Consider the following 14670-nt stretch of genomic DNA (forward strand, 5'->3'; position numbering starts at 1 on the left):
CAGATCCTGAGTTCCAGCTAGTTCCTTCAGCCCGAGCCCTCAGATCCTGAGTTCCAGCTAGTTCCTTCAGCCCCTGAGCCCTCCAGATCCTGAGTTCCCAGATCTTGGTTTTTCCAATCCCTAGGTCCCCCGGCCCCTGGTCCCCCAGCTCCTGGTTCCCCAGCTCCTCTTCCCCGGCTTCTGTACCCCCAGTTCCTGGTCCCCCGGTCCCTGGTCCCCCAGCCCTTGGTCCCCAGCTTCTGTTCTACCAGCATCTGTACCTCCAGTTCCTTTTCCCCCGGTTCCTGTACCCCCAGTTCCTGGTCCACTGGCCCCTGTTCCTCCAGATCCTGTTCCCCAGCTCTTGTTCCCCCAGTTCCTGGTCCATCGGCCCCTGTTCCCCCAGATCCTGGTTCCCCAGCTCCTGTTCCTCCAGTTCCTGGTCCACCGGCCCCTATTCCCCCAGATCCTGTTCCCCAGTTCCTGGTTCCCCAGCTCCTGGTTCCCTAGCTCCTGTTCCCCCACCTTATGTACACCCAGTTCCTGGTCCACAGGCCCCTGTTCCCCCAGCCCCTGTTCCCCCAGCCCCTGTTCCCCCAGCTCCTGTTCTTCCAGCCCCTATTCCCCCAGTTCCTGTTCCCCAGACCTTGTTCTCCCGGCTCTGGTTCCCCAGACCTCTCCACTAGTACCCCATTCCCTGACTTCCCGTACTCCTATGTTGGTTGGTTTCTCTCTTCACCTGCTCAGGTCCCTCCCTGGCGCTGACTCCAGGAACAGTGTAGATGGAAGGCAGAGCTGGGCTCAGAGCAACTGGATTTTCCTGTTCCCATACCCATGGCTTCCACATCAGCCTAGGGACCCTCAGAAACCTGTGGGTGCCCCTGCCATGGGGGGACAGTACGTCCCAGCTCAGTCCATCACAACACTCTGTGCCCGCTTGAGATTTCAGTTTGGCAGTTCTCTCATAAGATCCCCTGAGAATCACAATGTCCTCGTTCTATGCAAGGGACCGAGCAGGCAGAGGGCAGTGCCAGCCACAGGAATGGCACTGATGGGGTGGGGCCAGGCATGAGGTCCTGCCTGTGGGGTGATGTGGAAGGTGTTGTGGGCAGGGCCCTTTCTGGATGGAAAAGGTTGACCCAAAGGGGAGAGGAGAGGAAAGTGGAACAGCTTGTGTTTGTCATACTAGTACTCAAGAAACTGATGCAGGGGGATTGCTGTAAGTCAGGTGTCATCTTGGACGACACTGAAAAGCCCTGATGAGGAAAGGAGTGAGGGAAAGAGGAAAGGAAGGTTTCCAGGGAACTGGAGAAAGATTGGAACCTCTCTGCCATACTGCACGCTCCCAGGTCCCCTCGCGGCCTTGGTCTTCTCACACTCATCCACGCTCCTCTCTCATCTTATGGCCCATGGGTGCTATAAGTCTCAGCTCCATGATTTGTGATCCTTGAGCAGCTCTGGGGAGGGTCTACCAGCCGGTAATCCCTCAGCCAACCAAATGCTGTCTGAAGCAGACGGGTGAAGGCCACGTAGCTCTGGCCACCACCCACATCTATTCCGCAAAGCTAGATAAAGACTTTACGGCAGGCTCCGTGCTGCCCTTGTCCCCTGCAGCCTCCACACCCTCGCGTCCCTTCCTTAGGAATGGGAACCAGCACAGACACAGCGAACACGTTATTCCAAAACATCTTCCTCTCCTTTTTCTGACGAGCCAGTCAAGTTGTGTTCCTGTTTGCAGCAGGAGATGCAGAGCCCTCCCGTGGAAACTGGAGACAATAGCTTGGTTTTGAAGTGTGTTTTCCCATTACTTTCCCCCCATATGGTTGGTGCCAGGCCTGGCATCCCAGATGCTACAAAGGCTGAAAAGAAAGGGCAGAAGTTCAGAGCCAGGCTGGGTAATGGCATGACTTCAGGCTGGGCAGCTTAGTGAGACTGTCTCAAGAGTGTTCAAACTGTGGGTGCGGCTGCTCCAAGGTGTGATGATGGGGAAGGTTTTTATTGTACACATGAAAGAGAGAACAGCCAGAGGCATCTGGAAGCGGCCAAACTGAACTGGTCCATGAGGGGAGTGGGCGGGAAAGAGTGAGAGAGGAAGAAAAAAGAGAGGGGGAGAGGAGAGGGCAAATGGATGAAGAGAGGTCCAGGAGTGAAGTTGACTAGTTATGCAGGAGTCAGAGAAGCTGGGGAAGAGAATGCAGCTCAGGGGCTAGAGTGGTTGGGGGGGCAGGGCGTGCCCATCAGAATGACTCTGGTGGCCAGCATCCGCTGTGATATGTGAAAAGCCTTCCATCCAGCTGGCTGTTCCTCCCAGGCTACAGACCTGCCACCAGTGGTGCCACCTACTCCAGGTAACCCGGGCACAGCAGCTAAGTAGAGAACTCCGTGATGCCCGCTGGACAGTATGTGAGTCGAGAACCAAGAGTCATTGCTTTGCACATCTTCAGGACTGCTGGAGGCCTGGAGAGACACCGCCTTGATCCTCCCTGCGGCTGCACAGTCTCCCTCCAGGATCCCAGCCCTAGAACCGTGAGAGGCTAGACCTAACCTTTCGGCTAAGATACGGCATAGTGGTAAGCAGCCTTAGGGAGAGAGGCTTAGGGCTGTAGCTAGGAATTCAGAGTGGGGATTTTGTGTGAAGGGCGTCAGCATAAAGGGTAGCGTTTGTTAGACCAGCTGTGCACACTACCTTCTTGTTCACAAGGACTGAGAAAGCTATGGCTGAAATGGCAGATTAGAGGGGAATGAGAAGGTGGGGAAGGAAAACACGAGCTGGAGTCTAGGTTAAGAGGCTGGCTGAGGAGAGCTGACAGGAGCCGCGGGTGCTGACTGAGCCTGGAACCATAGATGCCATTTGTCCCTTCTGACAGCGATGAGAAAGGTTCCGTGAGCAGAGGGGAAAGGGGCACCGGAATCTGGGGGCGTGGAGTTTCCTTTGGACCTGGCAACAAGCAAAAGTAAAAAAGGCCGGAAGAGTTGATTCAGTCTACTGTGGTGTCCCTGGCCTGTAACCTCGGCACTCGGGGCTGAGGAGCGTTAGTTAGTCTGGGCCATGGAATGAAATCAGTGCCGGCCCGAGCAACTTAGTGAGACGATCTCCAAGTTAAAACAGCAAGGCTGGGGGTGTAACTCAGGGGTAGAGCTCCTGCCTAGAGTCTCCCAGTGAGGCGCTGGGGATGTAACTCAGGGGTAGAGCCCCTCCCTGCCTAGAATCCCCCAGTGAGGCGCTGGGGGTGTAACTCGGGGGTAGAGCCCTGGCCTAGAGTCCCCCAGTGAGGCACTGGGCATGTGGCTCTGTGGTAGAGCGATTGCTAGGCATGCTGGCTGGTCACCCTGAATTCCATTTCCAGTACCACAGAAGGAAAAAGAACTTAGGAGGCAGAGGCAGGCAGATCTCTGTGAGTACAAGGCCAACCTAGTCCAAAGAGTGAATTTCAGGATAGCCAGGGCTACATAGGGAACTCTATCTCAATGCCTCCCCCGCCCAAAAGCAAACCAAAGCTCCCAGCAACCCTGCTGCCTCTGCCTCCTGAGCAAGGAGGTGATGGACAAGCATCATCCCTCCTTGCCAGAGTTTCTTCTGGAGAATTACAACCAGGAGCGTTTCAGCTGCAGTCCTGCGCCAGCAGTCGGAGGTGCCTTTGTAACTGCGCACCTGCGCGAATGTAAAGCTCAGCCACTTTACAAGCCGCTTGAGTCGATGCCAACATCCTCGACTGAGTCACTGGGCCAAAGCCTGTGGTCAGGATTAGAGGCCTTGGGCCAAGACAGCCGGAAATCTTTGTTTCTTCCCTGGAGTTGTACAAAGTCTCCTTTGGAGGCTGATGGCAGGCGCACTCCATGTTGCAAACCGCGCGTCCTCTGAGGTGCGGTGGTAAGACTTCTGAAGAACTTGGGGAGCCTTGAAGCTCTTGCGCCTCCAAAGTGTTCATCCCTGTCACTCAGGCCTGGGTCTCAGTGACTGGACACTGATTTAACTGGCACTAGTGTAAGTGTCGGTCACACCCTGGCTGCAGATGACAGAGGCCGCCATCCTCAACGGTTCTCCACCTGTGGGTCCCAACCCCTATGGGAGTCAAACAACCCTTCCATAGGGGTTGCCTAAGACCAGCCAACAAACACAAATATTTACATTGTTATGATACATAACACTAGCAAAATTAGTTATAAAGTAGCAACAAAAATAATTTTATAGTTGGGGGGTGGTCACCACAAGGTGAGGAACTGTATTAAAGGGTTTCCTGCCTCTGAAGTGCTGAGATTGAAGGTGTGTCAGTGGACACATTTTGCTGTTTTGGATTTATGTGTGTGTTTGTGTGTGTGTGTGTGTGTGCGCATGTGTGCGTGTGTGTGCACCCCTGTTTGTGCAGTGCCTGCAGAGGCCAGTAGAGAACATCTGATCTCCTTGAGTTGGAATTACAGGGTGCTATGAGCTCCCTAATATGGGTGCTGGGAATTGAACTCCAGTCCTCTGCAAGAGCAGCAAGTGCATTTAAGCTCAGAGTCATCTAGGAACGCCCCTGTTTCTTTTGTTCTTGTTTTGTTTGTTTCTCTATAGCCCTGGCTGTCTGGGAACTCACTCTGTGGACCAAGCTGGCCTCTGCCTCTCTGGTTCTGGAATTAAATATGTGCACCCATCATACCTGGCTTTCTATTTGTTTAATTTTTTATTACATTTCTTTATTTGTAATTGTGAGGGAGGTGTGGGTATGTGGAGGTCAGAGAACAGCTTATATTCTGTTCGTTTCCTCCTTCTACCACATGGGTCCTAGGGACCCAGTTCAGGTTGGGAGGCTGGCAGGGGTCACCTTTACCAACTTACTCATCTTGTGGCAATGCCATGGCCCCTTTTCTGTTTCACATTTGCACAGATTCAGTATCTGCAGCCTTTGGTTTGTCCCACAAGGCCCTAATTCACAAACATTCTCTCTCCTGTTAAGCTACACCCTCAGTGGATTCTAGGCACATGCTCCACTCTGGAGCTACATCCTCAGTCTCTGATTGGTGGATTCTAGATGCGCGCTCACTCTGGAGCTGCATCCTAACACTCTGATTGGTGGATTCTAGACACATGCTCACTCTGGAGTCGCATCCTCAGACTCTGACTGGTGGATTCCAGACACATGCTCACTCTGGAGCTGCATCCTCAGGCCTCTTTTATCCTTACTTTGAGATAAGAACTCACTTGTTACCCAGGCCTTTAACTAGAACCCTCTGGCTTCAGCCGTCCCAGTAGCTGGGATGCCAGGCTGCACCACTCTGCCAAGCTAGAATCAACGTCTCTATGGAACAGCGGAGGCTCCTGGGATAGAGCAGAGGATTCTCCCGGAGAGTCTCAGGTGATGTCGGGAAAGGAATGAGGGCCTACCCATAGTCATATGCATTCAGGCTTAAGCCCGGTGCACTGTTCCTTAGCCTAAAGTATCTACATAGGAGAGAAACATTTACTAATTACGGGCAATATTCTCAGAACATGCTAATTGTGCTGAAATTCTGAGACTGTGAAGCTTTGGACTCTGAAATGAGGGGACCCTTCCCCTTCCCATGTCCCTATAATATCCCTGATTTTGCTGGTATTTTTCTTTTTTTCATCTTGCCTCATTTGAACACTTGACACACTCCCTCCAAAGAGGACTTTATACTGGTTCACTCTGTATCCCAGCGATGGAGCGGGGCCACACACAGTTCTTGGCTAGCCTGAGCTATAGCACGAAATCGTGTCTCTAACAAAACAAAACGAAAACCAGGATGCACGCTGAGGCACAGTCAAGGAGATAAACTGAATGAATGCCAAGTATTTATGCACACAGTGCCCACAAGCACATCCTCCAGCTGCTCTCCAGCTAACCTGCCTGCTTTCCTTCCTGGCAGCCATGGTCAGCTCCCAGGTTCCTTTCTACTTTCCTCTGGCCCACTTCCTCATCTTTGTCTTCGTGACTTCCACCATCGTCCACCTCCAGCACAGAATTGTGAAGATTCAGTCCCCACCAGAGAAGCCCGCAGGAGAGCCAGCAGCCACAACAATGCCAGGGAGCAGCCAGCCGCAGGGCATGTTCACCATCAATTCCATAGGCCGCCTGGGGAACCAGATGGGCGAGTATGCCACCCTGTTCGCACTGGCCAGGATGAACGGAAAGCCCGCATTCATCCCCGCATCCATGCACAGCGCCCTGGCGCCCATCTTCAGGATCAGCCTCCCGGTGCTGCACAGTGACACCAACAAGAAGATCCCATGGCACAACTACCACCTCAACGACTGGATGGAGGAGCGGTACCGCCACATCCCGGGACGCTATGTGCGCCTCACAGGGTACCCGTGCTCCTGGACCTTCTACCACCACCTGCGCTCAGAGATCCTGCAGGAGTTCACCCTGCACGACCATGTGCGTGAGGAGGCCCAGGTCTTCCTGCGTGGCCTGCGGGTGAATGGGGTCCAGCCGAGTACGTTTGTGGGTGTCCATGTGCGCCGGGGGGACTATGTGCATGTCATGCCCAACGTTTGGAAGGGCGTGGTGGCTGACCGGGGTTACTTGGAACAGGCCCTGGACAGGTTCCGGGCACGCTATCAGTCTCCCGTCTTTGTAGTCACCAGCAATGGCATGGCCTGGTGCAAGCAGAACATCGATGCCTCCCGAGGGGATGTGGTATTCGCTGGCAATGGTATTGAGGGTTCGCCAGCCAAGGACTTCGCACTCCTCACCCAGTGTAACCACACCATCATGACCATTGGGACCTTCGGGATTTGGGCTGCCTACCTGGCAGGTGGTGACACCATCTACCTAGCCAATTATACTCTTCCAGATTCTCCCTTCCTCAAAATTTTTAAGCCAGAGGCCGCCTTCCTACCTGAGTGGGTCGGCATCCCGGCAGACCTGTCCCCACTCCTTAAGCACTAACACAAGCCTGTCCTTGCTCCCGCTTCCATCTCTAGGCAGGAGGAGCTACGTGTTATGCTCACAGGGGAAGAGCCTTCTCTGTGGAAGAAGCGTGTCTTGGGCTGCAAACAGAACTAATGTGTTCAGCAAACATGTTTTTATGTTGGGCACCACCAGTTCCAGCATCCATTGACTAAATAGCTCAGACCCATCGGCAGGGACTACAGTGCCCGCTAACACTAACCGTTGCCAGCAGTGCCATTACTGTGTTTTAGCGCAGATGTCTCAGGATGCAGGAAGGGTTGGCGCATGCAGACGGCCACTTCTGGAGGCAGCAAGAGAAGGCCACTCCCTCACCTTGGGTTCCTTCTGAAGTGAGACCAACACACACTTGTCCACTTTTTGTTACTAATAATGAAGTACCTGAAGCTGGATTATTTATAAAGGTCCAGTGAGTAGCTCATGGCAGTGGCAGCTCCGTGGTGGAACAGCACGCCACTGTCAACAGTCATGTGGGAAGCGTGAGCAAGGAGGAGGAGTGGGCTTGCTCTTCTTATAGCAACCCAAGAACTAACTGGAGTCTACTGCTCACCCCTTGAAGGGAGCCTTCAATGTCCTAAGGCCTTCCCGAGATCTGTTCAAATTGTATTTTTATTTCAGTTATGGGTATATGTGTGGGTGTGTGTATGTGGGTGTGTGCGCGTGAGTGCAGTACCTTCAGAAGCTAGAACTGGGTGTCCGATCCCCTGGGGCTGGAGCTACAGGCAGCTGGACCAGATGCTGAGAACTTCTCTCTGAACCTCTCTCCACAGCCCTTAACTCTACCTCACAAAGGTCCCAGCATCACCACTGTGAGGACCGAAGTCAAGTCCAATGGAAACAACCTCTGTAAGCACTCCAGCAGCCAACTGCCTTGTCCCCTTGACAAGAATGGTGTCACTGTGCCCCTGTGTCTCATTATGAGTCAAGGAGAAAGAGAATATGGGACTGGTTTAGCCTGGGATCCAAAGTCATGATCAGAAAGGAGAGGCCACCATAAGCCCACAGCATCTACCACGTTGCTTGTCCATCTGAGAACTCTGTGGGTGGGACTCAGCTGAGGCACACGCCCACTCTGTGGCCCTAGCTTCTGGGAGACCTGTGTGTGCTACCATCTTGTCACACTTCAGGTGTGCGCACACACCATGATGTTTGTCTGACAATTAAAGAACACAACCTATGTAGCTGCCATTGTGAAAACAGCCAGAGTGATATGGGGGAAGAGCCCTTGAAGCTTTTGGGGACATCAGGAACCCCAAGGTGTCTCTCCAGACCCCCTGTTAAACTGGTGCCGACACTGCTCATGGGAAGTGGCCTGGAGTGGGCAGTGGTGGCGCCTCTCCTTCGTCCTGGCATCAGGAGGATCTGAGGTTTGGAGGCCAGCCTGGTCTATTTTTTGAGGCCCTGTCTTCAAAAAGAAAATCCTCTATCTGAGCGTGGCGGCGCACACCTGTGACCCCAGTGTTAAGGAAGTGAGTACAGGAAGGTCAGGAGTTCAGAGCATCAGCTGCATGGGGGCCCAGGCCAGAGACAATGAGAACCCGGCTGGGCAGTGGTGACACACACTTTTAGTCACAGCGCTCAGGCAGAGGTAGGTGGATCTCTGAGTTTGAGGCCAGCCTGGGTTACACAGAGAAACCCTATCTCAAAAAAAACAAAACAAAACAAAGAAAACTGCAAAATCCAAAAGAAACAGAAATGTGCTTCCCCACAATCACATGGGGTTTGTTGGTTGGCTGGTTTTGTTTTTGTTTTATTTATTTTTTATTTTATTTTATTTTATTTTATTTTGGTTTTTCGAGACAGGGTTTCTCTGTAGCTTTGGTGCCCGTCCCGGAACTAGCTCTTGTAGACCAGGCTGGCCTCGAACTCCCAGAGATCCGCCTGCCTCTGCCTCCCGAGTGCTGGGATTAAAGGCGTGCGCCACCACTGCCCGGCCTTTGTTTTTGTTTTTTGAGACAGGATCTCTATATAGCCCTGGCTGTCTTGGAACTCACAATGTAGATCAGGCAGGACTTGAGCTCCACTGTGACAGGCAGAGGCAGGCTATCATGCCCAGCTCATTTCACATTCCTGAAAGGGATGAAATGGGCTTGAGCTATCGCTCTAGCCAGATGGGCGGGACACAGGTGGAGCAACCTTTCATCCCAGGAAGCAGAAGCAGGCACGTGGACCTCTGTGAGTCCAGGCCAGCCGGGGCTAGGTAGAGACCCTGTCTCAAAATCAAAAGACAAACAGTGAAACAGAATGAACTACCACAGAGGTAGCGGAACTGTGCATGTGGAACACAATCAGCTTGGTCCTATCCATGGGTGGACGGATCATTGGGGTGTGGATTCTACCTCCAAACAAGCAGCTCTCTGTCCAGTGGTTGACAGTCACAAGGTTGTATGACCAGAACCACATTTAAGATAAAAGGCTATGTGTGGTACATCTAATTTGAGCGCTCTGGAAGCTGAAGCCTCACAAGGTTCAGTTTGAGCACAGCCTGGGCTACACTGGGAGATGCTGTCTCCTGGGAAGGAGGGGGTGGAGGAGGAGGAGGAGAAGGAAATGGAAGGAAACAAGATTCCCTGTCCTCTAGGAAGATCAGGGACAGGGAGGCCCGGGGAGGGACTGAAATAGGGGACACTGGGTCACAGTGATGAGGAGTGTTGATCTCAGCCAGGACCCACACTAATCCTGCCCTAGCCTTCCAAATCTCCACCTTCCAGAAAATTCTGTAGCCTTGCTTGGGGCTCTGCAGGGCTGCGCCATGCTCTCTACTCAAGGCTGACTGACTGAGGAGAGATGGTGACAGCGGGCAGGAGACACGAGGGAGACTTGGTTGGAAATTGATGTCCTGGAGCCCAAGGCACCAGGGACAAGGGAATGGGTTACCCAGCAGACAGAGGGTACCTGTGGCTGGGGAAGGAAAGGTGGGGAGAAGGGGAGAGGGTGACTCGGAGCAGAGAGGAAGACAGGGGGAGACTAAATGGGGGTGGAGGGCTTGGTACAGAGAAGGGCCTGAGCAGCCAGAGTCAGCCACAGACTGGCACGGAAATGAGTGCGTCAGATGCGGTCTCACAAAGCAAGAGCAAGGAAGGGGTCTGGAGAGACCTGGAGAGACGGCTTGGCCCTTGCAGCTGCTGTTACAGTTCCTGGTACCCATAGCAGGTGGCCCACAACTCCAGCTTCAGGGGAGTGACAGGTCCCTCGGGCTTCCAAGAACCTGAGCATGTTATAGTGTACATATACACAATAAAAATGTAAAAATACAAGGAACAAGAAGAAAAGCGTCTAGGGCCAGAAGAGGAAGCTCGTTACACCGTCTTGACCCTCCAGGGCTGGGAACTCAGCTGTCAGCTTTCAGCTTATCACAGGGCGCTCGAAGGCCAGCTCTGGCCATCTCCAGCCTGGGCCGGCCAGACTTTCTCTTACTCCCAGCACTCAATCTCACAGCAGCTTCTCCATACCTGGGCTCTTCACATCCCTCTTCCAGATGCTGTCTTGGGCCGGCCACAGACTTTCTCTTACTCCCAGCACTCAATCTCACAGCAGCTTCTCCATACCTGGGCTCTTCACATCCCTCTTCCAGATGCTGTCTTCCAGGAAGTCCTCTTACTAGTGTCCCCTAACCCTTGGAGGTTCAGCTATTTTTCTGACCCCTGTTCCACCACCCAGGAAACCGTGGTCAGTCACAACTCCATGATCCCACATGCCATAGCCACCAAAATGCCAGTCTGCTCTGGGAGTGCAATCACTGAGCTTTATGAAGTATAAAAAAAGCGCAGGCTCTCACTGCCAGGCCCAAAAGACAGGCAGTCATCCACGTCTGGTGTCTGGTGGTCTCAAGTGTTCAGCTCCTCTCTCTCTCTCTCTCTCTCTCTCTCTCTCTCCCTCTCTCTCTCCCTCCCTCCTTCCCTCCCTCCCTCGCTCTCTGACACAGAGTCTCATGTAGCACAGGCTGGTCTTGAACTCTCTATAGTTGAACTTCTGATCTTGGACTTCTGATTCTCCTGCCTCAGCTCTTCATGTCAATTTCCCTGAGTGCTAACTCCTGAACTCCAAGCTGAACATTTGTTCTTGGAAGTCCTGGCTGCCACACAGGAAGTCTAGGGCCCAGCTGAGAGAGCGTGTGGGGAAGAGCGCTGAGGCCTCGTGGAGAACAAGAAGGGTTCAGACATCCAGCTGGGCTCAGCCCTCTCCCCATCTCCACCACTGTGCCATCTTCACCCATCTGGGCATCGGGATGGCAACATTCCTCTCTAACCCCTTGTGGAGCTGAGTGACTGCCCCGCAGAGCCCAGTGCACCATAGCCACCTGTTGTTAGGTTAGGGGTTGTTAATAAGCCCAAACACAGAAGCAAAGGCTCAGTCTCACCAGCTTAAACTCAAGGAGACCTGCAGTTTAATTCATCAGGCAGCCGTCCTCAGGGCTGAGGTGAACCCGAGGTCACATTCTAGCTCCTCTTTGGCCATTCCTCTCCCTACCTGGCTCCTGGAAGCCCTTCAACAAACCATGAGAGCTGGGTATGGTGGCTCACATCTCTAATCTCAGGGGTCAGAAGGTTGAAGCAGGAGGATTGTCACAAGTTAGAGGCCAGTCTGTACTACCATAGCAAGACTTTCTCTCAAAAAACAAAAAACAAAAAAAACAAGAAAGCTAGGTAAAGTCACAACACTCATAGGTTCAAGGTCATAGGGAGTTCACAGTCACCTCCCACTTGGAGACTCTGATTCCCTCACTTCTATCTAGAACTCAGGGGTCTGCCTTCTTCTACTCCCCTGCCCCATCCTTTCCTGAACCCAAACAGCACAAACTTTCAGCTCCCCAGATGACAGGCAGCCACCAGCATCTGGAGGAAGTGGCGCACACACCCTGCAGGGCTCTGAAGGAGGCAGGAAGCTTGTTTGCGCTGGGCAGTAGCAAAGGAATTCCCACCCTTAACTGCACAGACGGGGGTGGGGGGTGGGGTGTCACACAGAGGCCGGGTAGGCAGGTCCAGGCATTTGACAAATCAGCAGCAGTGGGCCAGGAGGGGATAAGGGCATTTTAAGTCTTGAGTGCTCTGTAGTTGGCAGGTCTTCGTGGGGGCAGATGACCTCTCCTGGGAAACCCCAGGGTCCTTCTCATGCATCCGGAAGCAGTTCCCAAAGACGAGTGCCACTGGGGTCAGATAAGTCCGCAGAGAAGATGCTGGGCCCTGGAGGCCCAGAGTCCAGCGGTGGACCGCCACTCAAGGCCTCCAGCCAGTCCAAGGAATCTGTAAGTGCCTTTGGAGAAGGGGACAGGGAGCTTGTGGGGGATGGGAGTGAAGAAGAGAAAACGGAAGAGAAGCCATCCGAGTCCGGGGAGGGAGACAGCACGTCAAACGAGCCCGGGAAGTCCAAGGGGATGGGAGGCAGCAGGTCTGCAAGAGGAGGGTGAGTTTAGGCGGGCACTGTTCCCAGCCCACTCCTCCCTTGGGCCCAGGAGTCCCCAAGTTCAGCTCCTCCCCTAAATTCGGGAACTCTGCTCCTACCATCTGGCTCCACTTGGTCTTCCAGGATGTCATCGATGTCCCGATTCGGAAGCAGCTGTGGATGAGCACACGCTCTGTGACCCTGGGTCCTGCTTAGGTACACAGCCCAGTCCCTGAGCACGCCCCAGCCTCGCATCCCCTTCCACCTGAGCCCTATGGATCGCTTCCTGCAGCTCCTCCTCCAGAGTCAGGCTGGCTGGAGAAGATGTTGGAAAGGGAGTTGGAAGAGCCGGAGCCGAAGCTGGAGCGGGAGCCTGAACCGGCGCGGGAGCCGGAGCTGGAGCAGCCCCCAGGGGATCCGCAACTTCAGAAAACTGCAGCCTACGAGTCGTTGTACTTGTCTTTACCTAGAACCAGGAAAGGTGGGAGTTTCCTAAATCCGGTACATCGGGCGTGGCTCTGCCCGCCCCTCCCCCCCCCAACACAATCAATCCTTCCTTAGTTTCACCCCAATACTTTGTATTTTTTAACATTTTTATGTGTATGTGCATGTATGTGTACAATCAGCGGGCAACTTTCAGAGCTGGTTCATAGCTCCCACCTTATGGGGCTCGGGGATAGAATTCATGAAGTCAAGCTTAGCAGCAAACACTCTTACTCCCTAAAGCGACTTTCAGGCTCCGCTCCTATCCTTTCAGTGGCTTCTCTCCCTTAAACCACGCCCACCAGGTTCTAACTACATCCTCCGGGCAACCAGTGGTTGGCCACGCTCCCAAACGTAGCGGCTCGCTTGTTAGGTTCCGTCCCCAACCGCGAGGTGGTGGCACACACGATCGGGGGCAGAGGCAGGTGGATCTCAGTGAGTTAGAGTGAGTTCAAGGACAGCCAGGGCTACAAAGAGAAACCCTGTCTAGAAAAGCAAAAAACAAAAACCAAAAGACCCGCCCCCAGGTGTAAGTCACGTCTCCTTGCCAACACGTCATTGGCTGCTCTTTTCCAAGGTCTCGCCCTATTCCTCTTTCTCTTCTCTTGATTGGTGCCCACACAGCCCCGCCCTCACCGTGCCGGGCCGCCGGGTACGTCCCAGAACCTTAGGCCTAAGGCGCGGCCAGGGAGCCGCAGCCTCTTTGTCCTCACGCCGGGGCTTCTGCCGTTCTCTGGGCTGGGCGCCACCGCGCATGCGCTCCAGGAGCATCGACTTGGTCCCGGAGACTGGGAGTCCCCGTAGGCGCAGCTGCTGCCGAAGCTCTGAAACCTAAGGGGCGGGGACAGGGAGAGGAGGTGCTGGGCGGGCTCTGGGGTACAATTACTAGGAAACTAAGAGGAGCCAGAATCCTGACCGACTGCCCTACGGCGCGGGCCATGGGTCTGTGAGGTCTGGGTCCAGCCCTGAGGAAGAGATGACACTGGGACCCTGGGACACTGCATACTAAACCCACCGTCAGCTCTTCCAATTTAAGGGTCTGAAGTTCCAGCTTGTGTGAAGGGGGTGAGGGCCTGGAGTTTCCTGGTGAGGAGGGCTTCATCCTAGAGACCGGCGTGAGGGGGTGAGGAAAGGTTAGGGCAGATGGAAAAATGTATTTAGGGACCTTAAAACCTGGGGCTTCGGAGGCTGCAGGAAAATGAGAAATTCTGGGTCTCCTGTGGAGCAAACACAGGGCTGGGTTTGTAGGTGTGGGAGCTGTGCACCGGGATGTCTCCAGAGCAGGGCTGGGAGCTTGCACAGCTGGGGGCTCAGGGGGAGAGGGTTTCAGGGCAGGCTCCTCTCCCTTGCACTATGGGTTTGAGGGAGGAGGATGGGGTCTGAGTTTCTGGGCCCCTGGAGAATAAAACTGAAAGTCCTACCGAGGGTGTGGCCTCTGTGAGTTTTTCTCCTCCCACAGTGATGGCCCTGGGGGTCCCAGGGTTGAGCCCTCTGCTTGGAGATCTTCCCTAGACCCTTGTCTCCGTTCTGGAGGCATGTACAGGTGATATGTCAAATTCCCCCTGACCTTGGGCTCCTTCCAGTGTTGGGAGTTCTTGGAAGATTCCTGAAAGAGCAAGTCAGGCCAGGTTTGGTGGTTTGGTGGCCCAACATCCCTGTCATCCCAGCATCAGGAAGGCCGGGGAAGGATGAAGAGTTCAAAGCCAGTCATGGCATATAGTGAGCTTGTCCCAAAAACAAAGAGAAAAGCAGGGATGATGCTTCAGCTTGGTCCACCTTCCGGGCCCCTGAAATGTGTAGTGTCATCTTGACCACGCCCCAAAGACAGTGACGTGCCTAGGAGAATCACGGCTACACTGTCATGGGCACTCGCCCTAGGAGAATCACGGCTACACTGTCATGGGCACTCGCC

At 53.9% G+C, this 14670-nt stretch overlaps 2 protein-coding genes across 2 annotated transcripts in view; one reads left to right on the top strand and one right to left on the bottom strand.

Moving 5' to 3' along the window:
• Nucleotides 1–6872, top strand: part of LOC101985385 (galactoside 2-alpha-L-fucosyltransferase 2) — a 7477-nt gene extending 605 nt beyond the window's left edge. The window contains exon 2 of the mRNA XM_005366782.2: nt 5848–6872. Within this exon, the coding sequence (XP_005366839.1) occupies nt 5850–6872 (1023 nt within the window). The 5' untranslated portion in view covers nt 5848–5849. The remainder of the gene's footprint in view (nt 1–5847) is intronic.
• A 4391-nt stretch (nt 6873–11263) lies between these two features.
• Nucleotides 11264–14670, bottom strand: part of Mamstr (MEF2 activating motif and SAP domain containing transcriptional regulator) — a 5697-nt gene continuing 2290 nt past the window's right edge. Inside the window, exons 4-9 of the mRNA XM_005366783.1 lie at nt 14180–14364; nt 13774–13861; nt 13395–13589; nt 12541–12741; nt 12395–12449; nt 11264–12283 (exon numbers count right to left, since the gene is read on the bottom strand). Of these exons, the coding sequence (XP_005366840.1) occupies nt 12003–12283; nt 12395–12449; nt 12541–12741; nt 13395–13589; nt 13774–13861; nt 14180–14364 (1005 nt within the window). The 3' untranslated portion in view covers nt 11264–12002. The remainder of the gene's footprint in view (nt 12284–12394; nt 12450–12540; nt 12742–13394; nt 13590–13773; nt 13862–14179; nt 14365–14670) is intronic.

The sequence above is a fragment of the Microtus ochrogaster genome, unplaced genomic scaffold, assembly GCF_000317375.1.
Source record: "Microtus ochrogaster isolate Prairie Vole_2 unplaced genomic scaffold, MicOch1.0 UNK14, whole genome shotgun sequence".
In the NCBI taxonomy this organism is placed as follows: domain Eukaryota; kingdom Metazoa; phylum Chordata; class Mammalia; order Rodentia; family Cricetidae; genus Microtus; species Microtus ochrogaster.